The 16,097-nt window shown below is 50.4% G+C and overlaps 2 protein-coding genes across 4 annotated transcripts in view; both read left to right on the top strand.

The window, feature by feature from the left end:
• Positions 1 to 8,747, top strand: part of C2CD2L (C2CD2-like) — a 15,493-nt gene extending 6,746 nt beyond the window's left edge. The window contains exons 2-15 of the mRNA XM_011927044.1: positions 4 to 171; positions 2,157 to 2,252; positions 2,605 to 2,724; positions 2,894 to 3,004; positions 3,099 to 3,215; positions 3,310 to 3,421; positions 3,568 to 3,676; positions 4,350 to 4,414; positions 4,504 to 4,631; positions 4,721 to 4,895; positions 5,635 to 5,736; positions 5,862 to 5,998; positions 6,090 to 6,375; positions 7,173 to 8,747. Of these exons, the coding sequence (XP_011782434.1) occupies positions 4 to 171; positions 2,157 to 2,252; positions 2,605 to 2,724; positions 2,894 to 3,004; positions 3,099 to 3,215; positions 3,310 to 3,421; positions 3,568 to 3,676; positions 4,350 to 4,414; positions 4,504 to 4,631; positions 4,721 to 4,895; positions 5,635 to 5,736; positions 5,862 to 5,998; positions 6,090 to 6,375; positions 7,173 to 7,384 (1,938 nt within the window). The 3' untranslated portion in view covers positions 7,385 to 8,747. The remainder of the gene's footprint in view (positions 1 to 3; positions 172 to 2,156; positions 2,253 to 2,604; positions 2,725 to 2,893; positions 3,005 to 3,098; positions 3,216 to 3,309; positions 3,422 to 3,567; positions 3,677 to 4,349; positions 4,415 to 4,503; positions 4,632 to 4,720; positions 4,896 to 5,634; positions 5,737 to 5,861; positions 5,999 to 6,089; positions 6,376 to 7,172) is intronic.
• A 4,253-nt stretch (positions 8,748 to 13,000) lies between these two features.
• Positions 13,001 to 16,097, top strand: part of HINFP (histone H4 transcription factor) — a 14,574-nt gene continuing 11,477 nt past the window's right edge. The window contains exons 1-2 of one of the 3 annotated variants that reach the window (XM_011926939.1): positions 13,001 to 13,117; positions 15,042 to 15,160. Coding sequence is in view for 1 of the 3 variants with exons in the window: in XM_011926937.1 (XP_011782327.1) it covers positions 15,589 to 15,629 (41 nt within the window). In the remaining 2 variants the exon portion in view is untranslated. Of the gene's footprint in view, positions 13,118 to 15,041; positions 15,161 to 15,297; positions 15,630 to 16,097 lie in introns of those variants that run through there. The other 2 variants (XM_011926938.1, XM_011926937.1) reach the window with 2 other exon arrangements.

The following is a 16,097-nucleotide window of genomic DNA, read 5'->3' on the forward strand; positions in this document are numbered from 1 at the left end:
GAGCTGGGCGTGTGGCGCTCGCTGCTGCGGCTGCGGGCGACTCGGGCTGGCGCCGCCGAGGAACCAGGAGTCCGGGGCCTCCTGGCGTCACTCTTCGCCTTCAAGTCTTTCCGGGAGAACTGGCAGCGGGCTTGGGTGCGAGCGCTGAACGAGCAGGCCTGCAGGAACGGGGTGAGTTGGACCAAGCGCTTGGGTGGTCCCTTCAGCCTTTCCTTCCAGGGGAGGGACTGACTGCTCAGGCTAGGAGGCCAGTTGGGGGTGGGCATTAACGGGGGAACCCTATGGCTTCTCTTCCCCTCCCGGATCAGAGAAAAGGGTGCCGCTAAGGCTGGGGGTTGTAGAAATCCAACTGGGTTCCCAGACCTCCATTTCTGTGGGCAAGGTACTCTGGCTCCAAACCCATGCACAAGTTGCTGTTCTCATAGCAACGCTAATCCCTGTGCTTGAGGGCACTTCCGCCTTGCCTGGGTGCTGGTTGTGTTGGGGCGTGGGAGACAGGTGCACCTGCAGAAGGAATTTGCCTGCTTCTCATGCCACCACACCCATTTAACATTTCATGCCCCAAATCCCTGGTGTGGTCAGGCAGATCCCCAAGGAACCTGAATCACTCCCCTGCCCCACAGTAATTTCACTGCTACAGTCAAACACATCCTCCATGCTGGCCTGTGGTTCGTTGGGGGGTGGGGGAGTGTTCAGGTGGAGAGCAGATTGACAGTGCCCTTACCAGTAGATGAGCTTGCAGCTGCCCCTTGAGGGTCAGTCACAAACCAGTCCAGCCTACTTCCTCCCATTGCACCATGGGCATCTGGCCTCCCAGGAAGTGGGGCAGGAAGCGTGGTCATGAGACGGAGATAAGGTGGGAGGTAGAAGTCTCTCTTTTCTGGAGCTCCCTCCCATCCTGGCCCAGCAATCTCTCCTTGCTCTCACAGTCCATCAGCTCCTTGCTCAGAGGGTTCTCTTTTTCCAGTCACTATGAATTTGGAGGCTTTACCTTACTAGTTCCCCAGAAGCCTGGAAACAGAAATGGCCACAAGAAATTGCTCTATTTCCTCTGTCCAGCTGGCGGGCTGAAAGCCAGATGGCATCTGTCAGTTAATACCTTGCACCCACCTCTTCATCCAACTCTCCCTGTACCTTGTCCTTTGGTCAGAAGCAACTCCCTAGGATAGCTGACTCAGCTGGACATTGGCCTCCCTTGCAGAGGGTGGGGAGATTGAGGTTTCAAGCATCTATCTCCCCATCTTCCTTGGCCTAGCCTTTGAATGAGACAGCCACCAGAGCAAAGGAGTTGGCTTCCCCTGGTTTGCCAGGCAAATGAACCCTGTGGATTTGTTTCTTCCATCTCAAGACCCAAGGAAGAGTTGCCAGCCAATTCTGTGCTCCTTCCTCAATTCTGTGTCCGCACTGCTCTCCATCCAGGTGGGGCTGCGGTAGGTTGCTTCCATTACTGTGGAAGAATTAGGGAGCAGCTCTTTTGAGATCTAAGCAGCTTTCTGCTCTCTAATACCTTCCTGCTATCTGCCTTGAGGAATTAGCCAGGCCCCTGACTCTTGAGTCCTCTGAGCTTGTATCTTTTCCCAGTTCCCCGGTACAGATCCCCAAGGCCATGCTAGTCTTCATCTCCAAGAATATAAAGCATCACACTCTTGAGCCTCCACATCCTATTTATTTGGAAGAAGGCTTAGCTTCATTTCTCCAGCTCTTACCTTGAACAAGGTGGCTCTACCACCTTTACCCATGGCTTAGCCCTTTCCCTCTCTGCCCAGCTATTATATATAGGTGGCAACCAGCACCTTAACTTTTTTCTATGTACACCTTTTTTAGGTGTAGGGTAGGGGATGAAAGGGATGGTGGCGAGAAGAAGAAGGAAGCTCCTGGTATTCCAGGAGGAAGCCAGGGTCTTCAGCTCTAGGTGATCTAGCCTCTGAGGTGGACTAACGCCCCATTGCTCAGTGACTCCTAGCAGCTACAGACCCCTGGAGAGGCAGGCTTTGAGGGGACTACCTCCTGTCCTAAAGCCCTGAGCCAAGGAGGGGCCAGAAGCCAGCCTGCAGCTGAGGCCTCTGCAGTGGCAGAGTCCAGCCAGCAACTGAGCAGGCCAGCCCTGTGGGGGGCAGCTCCAGAAACCTGATCCTGTGCCCACATTACTCCTTCAGAGCTCCATCCAAATCGCCTTTGAGGAGGTACCCCAACTCCCACCCAGAGCCAGCATCAGTCATGTGACCTGCGTAGACCAATCTGAGCATACCATGGTAAGGGTCTGATGGACACTGCTGTCTTTGGGCTCCAAAAAGGACTGATCCCAAGGGCTCCCTTTTTTCTTAACCTAGAGTCTGTGAATGCCTTATGGATCTAAGGATTGACTTCAGGAAGTCTGAGAATCCCATTGAAGTTATGCGCAAAATGTTGGATGTGTGTTTATCTGCATTTTTCTGGGGAGAGGAGTCTTTGGCGTTTATCTGATTCTTTTAGGGAGTTATGATCCTGAAAACATGAAGTCCCTAGGAAAATGGAAGTGGGGAGGGGTCTGCTGAACTATTATAGGGCAGGACAAAGCAGGGCAAGCACCCTTCCCCCACATCTGACCCACCTGGCGGGTCTCAGGTGCTGCGTTGCCAGCTCTCTGCTGAGGAGGTGCGGTTCCCAGTCTCTGTGACCCAGCAGTCCCCCGCTGCCGTCTCCATGGAGACCTACCACGTCACTCTGACACTGCCACCAACACAGGTAGAAGGGGATGTGGGAAACTGAGTTGGGCAGGGGGCGGTTCCATTGGCTTGGCTTCTTCCATTTGTTTCCTCTCCGGGATGGAATTCAGGAAGGGAGGGTCCTCAGGAATTAGGAGTCCTTGGGGAAATGGGGCAAGTCAGTCCAGTCACTTTGTTCCTGTCCGTAGTTGGAAGTCAACCTGGAGGAAATCCCTGGTGAGGGGCTGCTCATATCATGGGCCTTCACTGATCGCCCAGATCTCAGCCTAACGGTGCTTCCCAAGCTGCAGGCCAGAGAGGTAAGGAGGCAGGGGTGGCAGAGAAGAGGCAGAACAGGGAGGGAGGCAGAGGTGGGGGATCCGCCTCCTTATTGTTCCCTTCTCCTCTCTGCAGAGAGGTGAGGAACAAGTAGAGCTCTCCACAATTGAGGAACTGATCAAGGATGCCATAGTCAGCACCCAGCCAGCCATGATGGTCAACCTCAGGGCGTGCTCTGCCCCAGGAGGCCTGGTGAGTTGGCACCCAAAGCAAAAGATTTGCATGCACCTTGTTCCCAGCGTGCTATGTCAGGATTCTTGCTCTTCGGACCTTCTTCTGTTCTTAGGTACCCAGTGAGAAGCCACCCATGTTGCCCCAGGCTCAGCCAGCCATTCCCAGACCTACCCGGTTATTCCTACGGCAGCTTCGGGCATCTCACTTGGGAAATGAGCTGGAAGGTGAGAGCTAGAAGTGGCTCCGGGACTGCCAAGGCTATGGCTGGTTGCAGGTGCTCTCTGCCCCTCTGCCAAGGGTACAGCCTCTTTATTCTGCAGTGACTTCCCATCTTTGATCTGAGCATCTTCTAACTTCTGGTTCCTCCCAGGCACCGAGGAACTGTGCTGTGTAGCTGAACTTGACAACCCCATGCAGCAGAAGTGGACCAAGCCCACGAGGGCTGGACCCGAGGTGGAGTGGACAGAAGACCTGGCACTGTAAGGAGTAACTCTGCCCTGACCCCAAGCTCCAGAGCAGAAAGGATCAAACCTTTCCAGCACAGCCCTTGCAGGAATCAGCTCTTGTTTTCAGTAGCCTTTGGTGTGAGCCCCTACTGTATGCCAGGTCCTGGCATGGGTCTTAGGGATACAGACTTGACCCCCACCCCTGGGTCAATGACAAGCTTGAGGCAGAGATGGGTGTAAACAAAGAAGATGGTATAACCGCTCCAGTTGAGGTTTATATAATGTGCCATTGCAGTGCCTAGGTCGGGGGGAGATTAATTCCCATGAGGGAATAAGGATCAGAGCAGGCTTCCTGGAGGAGATGGCATTTAAACCACACTTTAGAGCAAGAGTAGGATTTCATCAGAGTGTGAAAGTATTCTCAGCAGAGGGAAGAGCTGGAGCAAATGAAAGAGGGTGGCTTGCAACTGAGAGACTGGCAAGACAGGAGGAGCAGGGCCAGGGAGGATCTGAATGCACAGCTGAGGAGCATGGTCCCCACTCAGGCCCTGTCCCTTTCTCTTGGGATGAGAGAGAATTTGGGATTGGAGCATTTGTGCCGTTTTATTTATGTACACAGCACTCTGCCTCTGGCCTGTGATCCACTCAAGTGTGGCTTCAGCTTGCTAATCTTGCCCTTCCTGCCCCATCTCCTCTTGTCCCACAGGGATCTGGGCCCCCAGAGCCGGGAGCTGACCCTCAAAGTGCTGAGGAGCAGCAGCTGTGGAGACAGTGAGTGAGGGGCGGGAGGGGCACCTCTGGGTGGGTGCAGAGTGGAGCCTGGCCGTGGGCCCAGCTCACAGTGCCATCCCTTTTCCCAGCCGAACTCCTAGGCCAGGCCACACTGCCTGTGGGCTCCCCCTCCAGACCACTTTCTCGAAGACAGGTATGCCCACTCACCCCAGGGCCAGGGAAAGCCCTGGGACCAGCAGCCACCATGGCAGTGGAGGTAAGAAGCTGACCCCTGGGGGAGTGGGAGGACACAGGGGATGGGCAGTCTCTGAGGCTCTGCCTCTTCTCTCTCCCACCCCTGGGCAGCTTCAGTACGAGGAGGGCTCTCCCCGGAACCTGGGTACTCCCACCTCCTCCACTCCACGCCCCAGCATCACACCTACCAAGAAGATTGAGCTTGACCGGACCATCATGCCCGATGGCACCATTGTCACCACAGTCACCACCGTCCAGTCCCGGCCCCGAATAGATGGCAAATTAGGTAAAGAGAAGGAGCCTGGGAGCCCAGCTCTAACCAGGGGCCTGGGACTGCAGACCCAAGGCGGGACAGTGAAAGAGGAGAGAAAGCCTTAATTCCAACTCCCCCTGTTTTCAGACATTCTATTCCAGTCCTACCACATCTTCCTCCCAATCTTTGTCTCTTTCAAACTTTCTCTTACCTTCTGCCATTTCCCCAGCAATTCCTCTCACTCTGCCACCCTTCTGGATCCTCGTGCCCCTCCTCACACAGGACTGTTGCACTCCCACCTTCCAGCTTCCCCTCTGGCTTTTCACAGGTGTCCTTAGCCCCAGCTGACTATAATTGTCCATCCTGCTACCCTCAGCCCTCCAGTACCCCCTGGGTTCCTCCAGCAAACCCAGAGGCCTCTGTGGCATTTCTGCCCCACTCAGTGGGCCCCCATGGTACTTAGGCCATTATAGGGGCCCCCATGGAATTGCCCCAACCTCAGGGGACCCCAGTACCCCCACTGTCCCCTCTCCATATTTTCATAGCATCTCCCCACACCCTCAGCAGGCCCTGTGGCACTTTCCTACACTCCCATTAGCTCCTGGGGTGTCTTTTAGTCCCCACGGCATCTTCTTAATCACCCTTGTGATTAATCACCCCTCAATCATTCTTGCCCTCTGAGTCACCCAAAGTCTGCATCTCAACAAAGACAATAGGGGTGGGGGCCACTCTGAAGCACCTCCCAGCTCACTGACCCTCCCCCACCCACCAGACTCCCCCTCCCGCTCCCCGTCCAAGGTGGAGGTGACCGAGAAGACGACGACTGTGCTGAGTGAGAGCAGTGGCCCCAGCAATGCCTCCCATAGCAGCAGCCGTGAGTGGGGAATGGGGTGCATGAGTGTGGGTTGGCCCTGGTGCCCCAGCATCAAAAAGTACTCTGAGTTCCAATCCAAGAAAGAGCCAGGGAGAAGTCAGGTTATCCATCCTTTGCACCCCCAGCAGGGGACAGCCACCTTTCCAACGGCTTGGACCCTGTAGCAGAGACAGCGATTCGCCAGCTGACAGAGCCCAGCGGGCGGGCGGCCAAGAAGACACCCACCAAGCGCAGCACTCTCATCATCTCTGGTGTTTCCAAGGTAACAGGGCTCTGGGGAGAGGAGCTGGGATGGGGAGAAAGCCCTAAGGAGTCGGTCACTCCTGTCCATTTAAACTCGTCCCTCCTGCCAGGTGCCCATTGCTCAGGACGAGTTGGCACTATCCCTGGGCTATGCGGCATCCCTGGAAGCCTCAATGCAGGATGATGCAGGGACCAGCGGAGGTCCCTCTTCACCTCCCTCAGACCCACCAGCCATGTCTCCAGGACCCTTAGATGCCCTCTCTAGTCCCACAAGTGTCCAGGAAGCAGATGAGACAACCCGTTCGGATATTTCTGAGAGGCCATCTGTGGATGACGTTGAGTCAGAAACGGGGTCCACTGGTGCCCTGGAGACCCGCAGCCTCAAGGATCACAAAGGTAGGGGGACATTGGCAGGGTGCCCCTCATCTCTTCTTTTATACAGGGTGCCTTCTCTTCTCCCCTAAGAGACAGCCGGAGTTCCCAGCCTAGTTCAACCAAGCTAGCCTAGAGGAGGGAACTTGGTGCCTTGGTTCCTGGCCTAGATTTGACATGCTTGTGATAGAAAGGGATGCCAAATTATTTCCCTTTACCTCCATTGTTCTTTCTTCCTGAGTCTAAGTGCCAGTTTTCCTGCCCTTTAAAAAAAAATTACAAAATTTATTCCCAGGCAGGGCATAGTGGCTCACGCTGGCACTTTGGGAGGCCGAGGCAGGCGGATTACCTGAGTACAGGAGTTCAAGACTAGCCTGGGCAACATAGCAAGACCCCGTCTCTGCTAAAAATACAGTAAATTGCCCTGGCATAGTGGCACACACCTGTAATCTCAGCTACTCAGGGGGCTGAGGTGGGAGGATTCCTTGAGCCTGGGAGGTTGAGGTTCAAGGAGGTTGAGGCAGTGAGCCATGATTGTGCCACTGCACTCCAGCCTGGGTGACAGAGTGAGACCCTGTCTCAAAAAAAAAATTTTTTTTCTGGCACATGTTTGTTTATGCTTTTGTTTTCTTTTTTCTTTTTTTCCACGAAGCCTTTTGGAGAAGTATGTTTCTGCTTTTTTTCCTGAGGAAGCCTGGTTTCTGGGCCACGGGACTGATCCTGTCCACATCCTCGATCCCTCCATTCTCGGTCGTGTCTCTGCCCCCGTCTCACCCCACCCTGTGCCCCTCTGTGCCTTAGTTTCCCCTCTTCCCCTGCAGTGAGTTTCCTGCGCAGCGGCACTAAGCTCATCTTCCGCCGGAGGCCTCGACAGAAGGAAGCTGGCCTGAGCCAATCACACGATGACCTCTCCAACGCAACGGCCACGCCCAGCGTCCGAAAGAAGGCCGGCAGCTTTTCTCGCCGCCTTATCAAGCGCTTTTCTTTCAAATCCAAACCCAAGGCCAATGGTAACCCCAGCCCCCAGCTCTGAGGACCCTCCTCACTTCCTGAGCTGGGAAAGGGCACAAGTTCTCTCAGCCCATTCGCCACCTCCCCTTCCATACCCCTTCCTGGATCTCCAGCGCCTGGGCCAGGAAAGTCCTCTGGGTTCTAGGAAGCCCTGTCCACCCTGGGCCACGGGGCCGGTTGGAAGGATATTTGGAACGGGAAGCACATGAGAGATGGGCACCCGTTGCCGAGGACATAGACGAGGGACTGGTGGCTGGGAGGGAGAGAAGGGCCCTGTCTGGCATGTGTGGGCATTCCCCAGAAGCGTTTGCCTCCTGCTGAGCCTGGTCCCTGAGTGGAGTCCCAGGGTGCTCAGCTCTTCAGCTGACCCTTCCTCCCTTATTTATTCTCTTTTCTATTTATATGTGTGGCTTAGGACCCTCTGTGAACAGATGATAGAGGGCATCTCTCCTAGGTGACCCTTCTTTTCTGTCCCAGGAGGGTGGGTAATTCCCTTCAGGATGGGGCTGCCACACCTCCCTCAGGTCCCCACTCAGACCAGCACCAGTGTCTGCCTCTGAGAATGTTGGCAGCTCACAGACAGCAGGGCCGGCCCGGGATGAGGGGCAGGTACTCCCCACCTTTCTGCCTCCCTCCCTGCTCCTCATCCCTCCCTCCCCCTTTATTACCGTTTTTTGTACTTGATGCCTTCTCTGTGAGCAGTGGCTCTGTGGGAAGGAGGGAGCCGGGAGCCTGCTGGGAAGCCTTCCCCAGAGAGATGGCTTTAGGGGCTTTATTTAAAGACTGTGATGATGGAGCCACGCAAGGCTGCACCTCTGTGTGTTGGGAGATGATGATGATGATGATGATGATGATGTCCATTGCTGTGTGATGGCTTGGAATTTAATTTATTAAAGTCAAATTGGAGTTTATAAACTGGACAACTGGTTATCCTTTGAAAGGCAGTAGGCAGCCAAGCTGTGACATGGATGGTGTGGGAGGATGAGAGACAGGGGCCGGGATAATGAGGTTGCGTAGATGACACACATTGTGGATCTGCGAAGAAGTTCCTGCAGGGAAGAAGGGGCATGCAGAGAAAGGACGGAAGAGACAGGAGGCTCTGGAGTGTGAAATTGTAGCAAAAAAGTCAATCGACTAGTACAGGTTAGTCTTCATTCCCCTTTCTGGACCAGGCTTCTCCTTCTAGGATGTAATGGAGATCAGAGCTTGGGCCCTGTAACTGGACTGCCTGCCTGGGTTTGAGTCCCAGCTCCTCTAATTACTTGTGTGACCTTGGGCAAGTTATGTAACCTCTAAGTGCCTCAGTTTTCTCATCTGTAAAATGGGAACTTCAGTCATCATAGCTATCATTTGGCTGTGGATGAGAAGTAAATGAAGTGCTGAGTAAGTGTTAACTGTTGCCTCAGAAGAAACTGGGAGGGGGAAGTCTTAGAAGTGTTTCAACATAGAAAAGCTCTCATTCTGAAATGTGGGCAAATTTCAGGGATTGATAGATCCTAGCAAACTCTTGTGTCCCTGGTTCCTGTGCTTGGGATCTTATACAGGACTTGAACCAGGTAAGCTGCTACAGGATATTGGGCAGAATGCAGGACCAGGAAGCAAGAAAACTGAGTCTGCTACAAACAAACCAAGTGATCTTGAGCAAGTGACTTCTCCTTTGGGGACCTCAACTTCCTCATCTCTAAAATAAGGGTGACCTGGATAATCATTCAGTTCACTTCCAGCCTTGACATCCTGTGACTACCTACATCTCAGGGTGTTTAGGGCACATGCCTTTGGGTAGATAGCATGTGGAAATTGTTACTGTTCCCCATGCTCCTGTCCACACTGTTAACCAAATATGAGATGTCTGGGAAGAATGGAGAGTATAGATATTTGTTTATTTTTTCAATTAGATAATTTAGTTTTATATATTTGGGGGCATAAGTGCAGGTTTCTTTTTTTGTGTATTTTTTTTTTTTTTTTTGAGACAGGGTCTCACTCTGTCTCCCAGGCTGAAGCGCAGTGGTGCGATCTTGGCTCACTGCAACCTCCGCCTCCCGGTTCAAGCGATTCTCCTGCCTCAGCCTCCCGAGCATCTGGGATTACAGGCACGTGCTACCACACCCGGCTAATTTTTGGATTTTTAGTAGAGCCAGGGTTTCACTCTGTTGGCCAGGGTGGTCTCAAACTCCTGACCTCAAGTGATCCACCCGCCTCAGCCTCCCAAAGTGCTGGGATTACAGGCGTGAGCCACCGCGCCCAGCCTAGTGCAGGTTTCTTACATGCACATATTGCATGCATAGGGGTGAAGTCTGGGCTTTTTTTAGTGTACACATCGCCCAGATAGTGAACATCGTACCCAATAGGTAGTTTTTCAACCCCCACCCTCCTCCCCACCTTCTCACTTTTCATAGTCTCCGATGTCTTTTATTCCACTCTGTATGTCCATGTATACCCATTATTTAGCTCCCACTTGTAAGTGAGAATATGCCATATTTGACTTTCTGTTTCTGAGTTATTTCACTGAGGATAATGGTCTCTGGTTCCATCCATGTTGCTGGAAAACACATGATTTCATTCTTTTTTATGGCTGAGTAGTATTCCACTGTGTGTGTGTGTTAGGAGATGATCATGATGTCCATTGCTGTGTGAGTGTGATAGCTTGGAATTTAATTTATTAAAGTCAAGTTGGAGTTTATAAACTGCATTTTATCACTCACTACATTCGCTACATTTTCTTTATCCAATCCTCCATTGATGGACACATCGATTTGGTTGATTTTTATATAGTGAAATGTTCAATTCTAGGTCATGAAAATTCAGAGAGATTTCTCAAGCTGTTTCCCCTAATCTAAGAAATGTAACTCTAGTGGTTCACAGAGGAACAGTTTTTCTACCAGTATGACATGACAGCCAAACACAATGAACTTGTGATTGCACAAGAAACTTGTTGATGGAAGAACAGGTATTCAGAGTTCTACAAGACCTGGGGACTGAGAAGATGGCAACTGGAATCTGTATTGAGCTTCCAGTGCTGAGCTGCCCAGAGTTGCATGGAATGACATATTTTAGTGAAGAAGAGCCTGATCACGTTTCAAAAATAGGGAATTTTTAAATGAATGAAAAAAATACGAAACATATTTTCATCAACTTAATCCATTTCACACTTTCAGAAGAGATCCACAGCTTTTAATGAGTATGAATTATGCTTTCAGTTTTTGTGGCAGCTTTTAAAGAACAAATCTTGGGATATGTCTGAATTACCCAGCCAAAATTGTGGCTTGTTTTCAAGAGAAGCAGATTGAGATAGAAGTAAACTATGCTAGACAGCATGACACTGCTTTAAATTTTGGAAACATATATATGGATCCCAGAGCAATCCTGAAATTTTTGCTCTGTAACCTATGTTTGAGTTTACACAGCTCTGTGAATGAACTTTTTCTTCATAAAATTGCTAAATAAAGCTAAAAGCTATTTTCAGTGGTGTAAATCTGAATTAAAATGAGGTTGGCATTTCATGAAGTACTACTATATGCATTTTTGAATGAATAAAGTTGGTAAGATATATTCTGTTACTTTTGAATTACATTTTTTAAAACTTTTTTTTTTTTTTTTGAGACAGAGTCTCTCTCTGTTGCCCAGGCTGGAGTGCAGGGGTGTGATTTTGGCTCACTGCAACCTCTGCCTCCCGGGTTCAAGCGATTTTCCTGCTTCAGCCTCCTGAGTAGCTAGGACTACAGGCGCCCACCACCACACCTGGCTAATTTTTGTATTTTTAGTAGAGATGGGGTTTTGCCATGGTGACCAGGCTGGTTTCAAGCTCCTGACCTCATGATCTACCCGCCTCGGCCTCCCAAAGTGTTGGGACTACAGGCATGAGCCACCGTGCCCGGCAAAACCCTATTTTAAAATAAGGACCAAGTTATAACTCACTGTTGTTAAAACCAAAAACCAAAATTTATGCACAAGTATGACTTTACTATCTTAATAGCATTTTAAATTTTATTTTATATATATTGAACATTTAATATGTTTGCTGATTATACAAATTATATAGGTTTATTTTTATATTAGAAGATACAGAAAACAATGCAATTAAAATATCAATCTTAACGAACTTTATTGAGGTATATTATTTAACAAGTATGTCTTGAACCCTTACTGAGTTTCAACCACTGGGCTGAGTGATGGGTTTTTTGTTTTGTTTTGAGACAGAGTCTTGCTCTGTTGCCTAGGCTGGTGTGCAGTGGTGCCATCTCAGCTCTCAGCCCACTGCAACCTCTGCCTCCTGGGTTCAAGCGATTCTCCTGCCTCAGCCTCCTGAGTAGCTGAGATTATAAGCGCCCGCCATGATGCCTAGCTAATTTTTGTATTTTTAGTAGAGACGGGGTTTCCCCATGTTGGCCAGGCTGGTCTTGAGCTCCTGACTTCATGTGATCCACTTGCCTTGGCCTCCCAAAGTGCTGGGATCACAGGCGTGAGCCACGACACCCGGCCCACTGATGGGGTTATAAAGGTGAAGAACTAGTCTAGTGCAGAATGCAGAGTAAACAGATGAATACAATGTGATTGAGCTGTATTGTTAAATACAAGAAAGGACTATCAGGAAGACTTTTTGGAAAAAGTGTCTACACTGAGACCATAAGAATTAGTAGGAATCAGTCAAATAAATGTGGGAGGAGGAGAAAGGGATTTTTCCAGGTAAAGAAAACAAGTCCAAGGCTTGAGAGGTAAAAGGTGGCTTGGTGTGGTGGAAAAGGTGAAAGAAATTTGCAACTGGAGAGCAAGAAATATGGTCGAGAGGGACTAAAAAAAAAAAGTAGACAGGGAGAGCCCAGATGCTAAAGGGTCTAGAAAGCCTCAGTATGGTTTTGGAGCTTTGCCCTGAAGGCAATAGAATGCCTTTGAATTGTCTGAAGCAGGTGGTAACCTGATCAGGTCTACTTTTTGCAAAGTGGAGAATGCTTTGGAAGGAAGCAAGTGTGCACGCAGCGGGAACCGTTAGACTAATGTATAAATCCTGCCTGGAGGTCATCACTGGACAGGGGAGGTGGGGGAGGCGGTGAAGATAAAGTAAAGGGGATGATTTTGAAATATCCTGTTTTAAAAGGAGGTAGAATCCACAGAACTTGGCAATGGATTGGATGTGACAAGTGAGAGGAATCCGTGATGACTGCCAGGTTTCTGACCTGAACAAGTGGATGGATGAAGGGAAGCCAAGTTTTGGGAGGAAAGAGAAACATAATACTAACATTTAAAACATAATAAGACTAAGAGGCTGAAGGAAAGGGTAGAACCTTCAATTTGAGCCGAGCAGGGCCGACAGCGCTGGGCAGTCTCCCACGCCTTTTTCTCCGCGAGGCGCACGCAACCGGCCAACTAAAGCGAAGAACCACGTGAGGGTGACCCCACTGGGCACCGGGCGCGAGCCCTGCGCATGCCCGTTGGGTCCCGGAGGCCGAGTCTGCGCAGTTAGGGGAATTCAGGCCCATATGCTCCCCGCCTTTGCGTCGCCGCGAGCATCCAGGCGCGGTCATGTGCTACCTTTTGCACGTATCCGGTCGTCCCTCTGTCCGCCTGAGACGCCTAGCCCCACCCACCGTTCCCGCCCCTTCCGTGTTTTGGTGTACACGGGTTCCGCCAGACACTACTACCATTGGCTGTCAGTCGGATCCGAGAACGACGATTGGCTTTCCTTGACCGTCCCTTAAGCGCCTCCCCGGAGATGGTCTGAGGTGGGAGAAAAACTGAAGAGACCCGGAGCCCACGGACGGTAAGCTTGGGTATGTGCTCTGCAGGGGCTGAGGAGGCCGGGCTCTTCCCGAGTCACTTCGGCGAGTCTTCTTGCCGCTTGGCCACGCTGGTCTGCCCTGATCCGGTCCCCTCACCCCGACTTGAACCTCCCTGCTTTCTAGTCTAGGGTCTTCCCTGCGGCTGAGAGTCGGTCGCTGCCACGCCTTGGGGGAAGGATTCCGGGAAGCCTGCGGGACTGCGAGTGGAGAGGTTTTGTCCAACGGGACGGTCTCCTTCCTTCTGTCCAAATTCTATTTGTCCTTCGAGGCGTGGTGCGGGCCCCACCGCTTAGGGGAGCCTTCCTTTTCGCCTGACTGCGGAGGTTTCTTTCTGTCCTGGTCTCCCTCATCGGGTACTTTGTTCTGGTCGTTATCTTCACATAGCAGTCTTATCTCTTTGGCCAAATTATGAGTTCTTAGGCGTTTAGGACCCTCTTTTTCTTGAATACCACAGTTTATTCATTGTCTTGCATTACAATATGTGCTCTCTTAAGTGTTAAGAGGTTGGAGTGATGATAATCTATGCCCCTGTCTCCTCAGAGTAGAAACAAGGGACACAGAAAGAGAAATTAAAGAAGGCAGGAGGACAGTCAGAGAGAGTCAGGGAGTTTTGCCTAGATTTCAGATCATTCTGTATCTCCAGCTAGCTTGCCTCCTTGGTCTTGCCCACTAGTCTCGCAGCAGGTGTATGTTTAGAATATTTGTGCTTGGCACAGTATAGGGACACAGGCAGGTATGATATGGTTTCTGCTCAGAAGCTTCTTATAGTCCAATTGGGTAAACGAGACTAGAACATATAAAACGACCGTAGCAACATAAAAATAGGGTTGAGGTTTTATAGTGTCAGCTGTGCCAGCCATAGAACTAAGGAGCAAAAGTAGATCCAGGGATGGGGTAGTTTAGGAAGGCTTCCCGGAATGTGATTACCTCCTGATATTTATTGAGTACCTGGAGTGTACAAAGCTCTGTGCTGAATCTGGGAACGAGAAATGAGTAAGTGATGGCTACTATCCTGAGAAACTCCTAGTTTCATTGCAGTGATAGCAAAGATGTGGATGGATGCTGTGGGCAGGAGATGGGATATGCCAGCTGTACCTGGATGAATTAGGAAAGGGGTCATCAAAGAGAAGGCTTTTAGGTTTGAAGGGCAAATAAAAGTTGCATAGGCAGGCCTGTCGCGGTGGCTCACACCTGGAATCACAGCACTTTGGGAGGCCGAGGCGGGCGGATCACTTGAGGTCAGGAGTTTGAGACCAGCCTGGCCAACATGGCAAGACCCTATCTCTACTAATACTACAAAAATTAGCCGGGCGTGGTGGTGCGTGCTTATAGTCGCAGCTATAATACGTTGGAGGTTAAGTCACAAGAATCGCTTGAACCTAGGAGGCGGAGGTTGCAGTGAGCCAGGATCACACCACTGCGCTCTAGCCTGGGCAACAGAGCAAGACTCCGTCTCCAAAAAAAAAAAACAAAAGAACTTGCGTTGGCATAGAGTTTTAGGAGAATGTAGGGTATTCAGAGACAAAGATGATGGAATCAGAGGAAGAAGGAGTAAAGTATGGGTGAGGAAGCCAGAGAACAGCATCGTGTGGGGGAAAGCATGATCTCTGGATTGGAATGAGGGTGCTCTTACATCAGATGAAGTGTAGAGAGGACTCACCACAGGGCTGACACACCGTAGCCTCTCAATAGATGTTCGTTTCCCTACCTAGACCTGGAGAAGTAAAAATGAGACCACTTTGAGAAGAGCCTTGCATTTCATACTGTAATAGAGAGTCAGAGGAGGTGTGGGATTTTATGACTTTTGGAAGCTTTTTTTCTACTTTTCTTACCCCAACATTATAAAAAGCAGTCAATATTCAATATTTCTTTCTTCTTCTTCTTCTTTTTTTTTTTTTTTGACAGAGTCTGGCTCTGCCACCTAGGGTGGAGTACAATGGTGTGATCTTGGCTCTTTTGCAACCTCTGCCTCCTGGACTCAAGCCATCCTCCCACCTCAACCTCTCAAGTAGCTGAGACTACAGGTGCATGCTACCACATCGGCTGTTTTTCTTTGTTTGTTTTTTGAGATGGAATCTTGCTTTGTCGCTAGGCTGGAGTACAGTGGTGCGATCTGGGCTCACTGCAACCTCCGCCTCCAGGGTTCAAGCGATTCCCCTGTTCGATCTCCTAACCTTGTGATCCACCCACCTCGGTCTCCCAAAGTTCTGGGATTACAGGCATGAGCCACTGTGCCTGGCTGATTTTTGTATTTTTAGTAGAGACGGAGTTTCGTCATGTTGCCCAGGCTGGTCACAAACTCCTGAGCTCAAGCCATTTGCTCACCTCGGCCTGCCAAAGTGCTAAGATCGTGAGCCACTGCGCTCGGCCCAGCAGTCAACATTTGTAATAGGGATTCACTGTTAGTCTGTGAGCAGCTCAGCAGCCCCACATACACCCCAGAGTGTTAAGGATGACTGGATTCTTCTCTGAGGAGGAGAAAAGGCTATGTAGGTATAGTAGGTTCAGAAAAGCCTGTATTGGAGGCATGAAGGATCTTCTGTTTTTTTTGTATTTTCTGTTTTTTTCCTTTTAGTATTCAGTAAAGGCCTTTTTCAGAGTCCCTACCTGTCTCAGGTAGGCCAGAGAGAGCAACATGGTGGGGTCAGCAAGAATCAGTGAGAATTCCTGAGGGGAAGGTGACACTCAGGAGACAGAGCCAAGGCCAGCTAGTGTCCTCTGTCTACCAGAAGGTTTGCTTGCAGTGTCACCCTCTGTTCTGTATTTTGTTTATTCTTTATTGTTACTCAAAGTATGCTTCTGGAACTGCTTGTATCACAACTGGGGTGCTGAGTAAAAAGGGCACATTTCTAGGCTTAACCTCTGCCTTCCTGAATCTGAACTTCTCAGGCAGGCGCTGGATAACTCTTCATTCATGTGCAGATCTAAAATTGAGAACTGGCCGGGCATGGTGGCTCACAT

The sequence above is a fragment of the Colobus angolensis genome, unplaced genomic scaffold (assembly GCF_000951035.1).
Source record: "Colobus angolensis palliatus isolate OR3802 unplaced genomic scaffold, Cang.pa_1.0 Scaffold7, whole genome shotgun sequence".
Lineage (NCBI taxonomy): Eukaryota > Metazoa > Chordata > Mammalia > Primates > Cercopithecidae > Colobus > Colobus angolensis.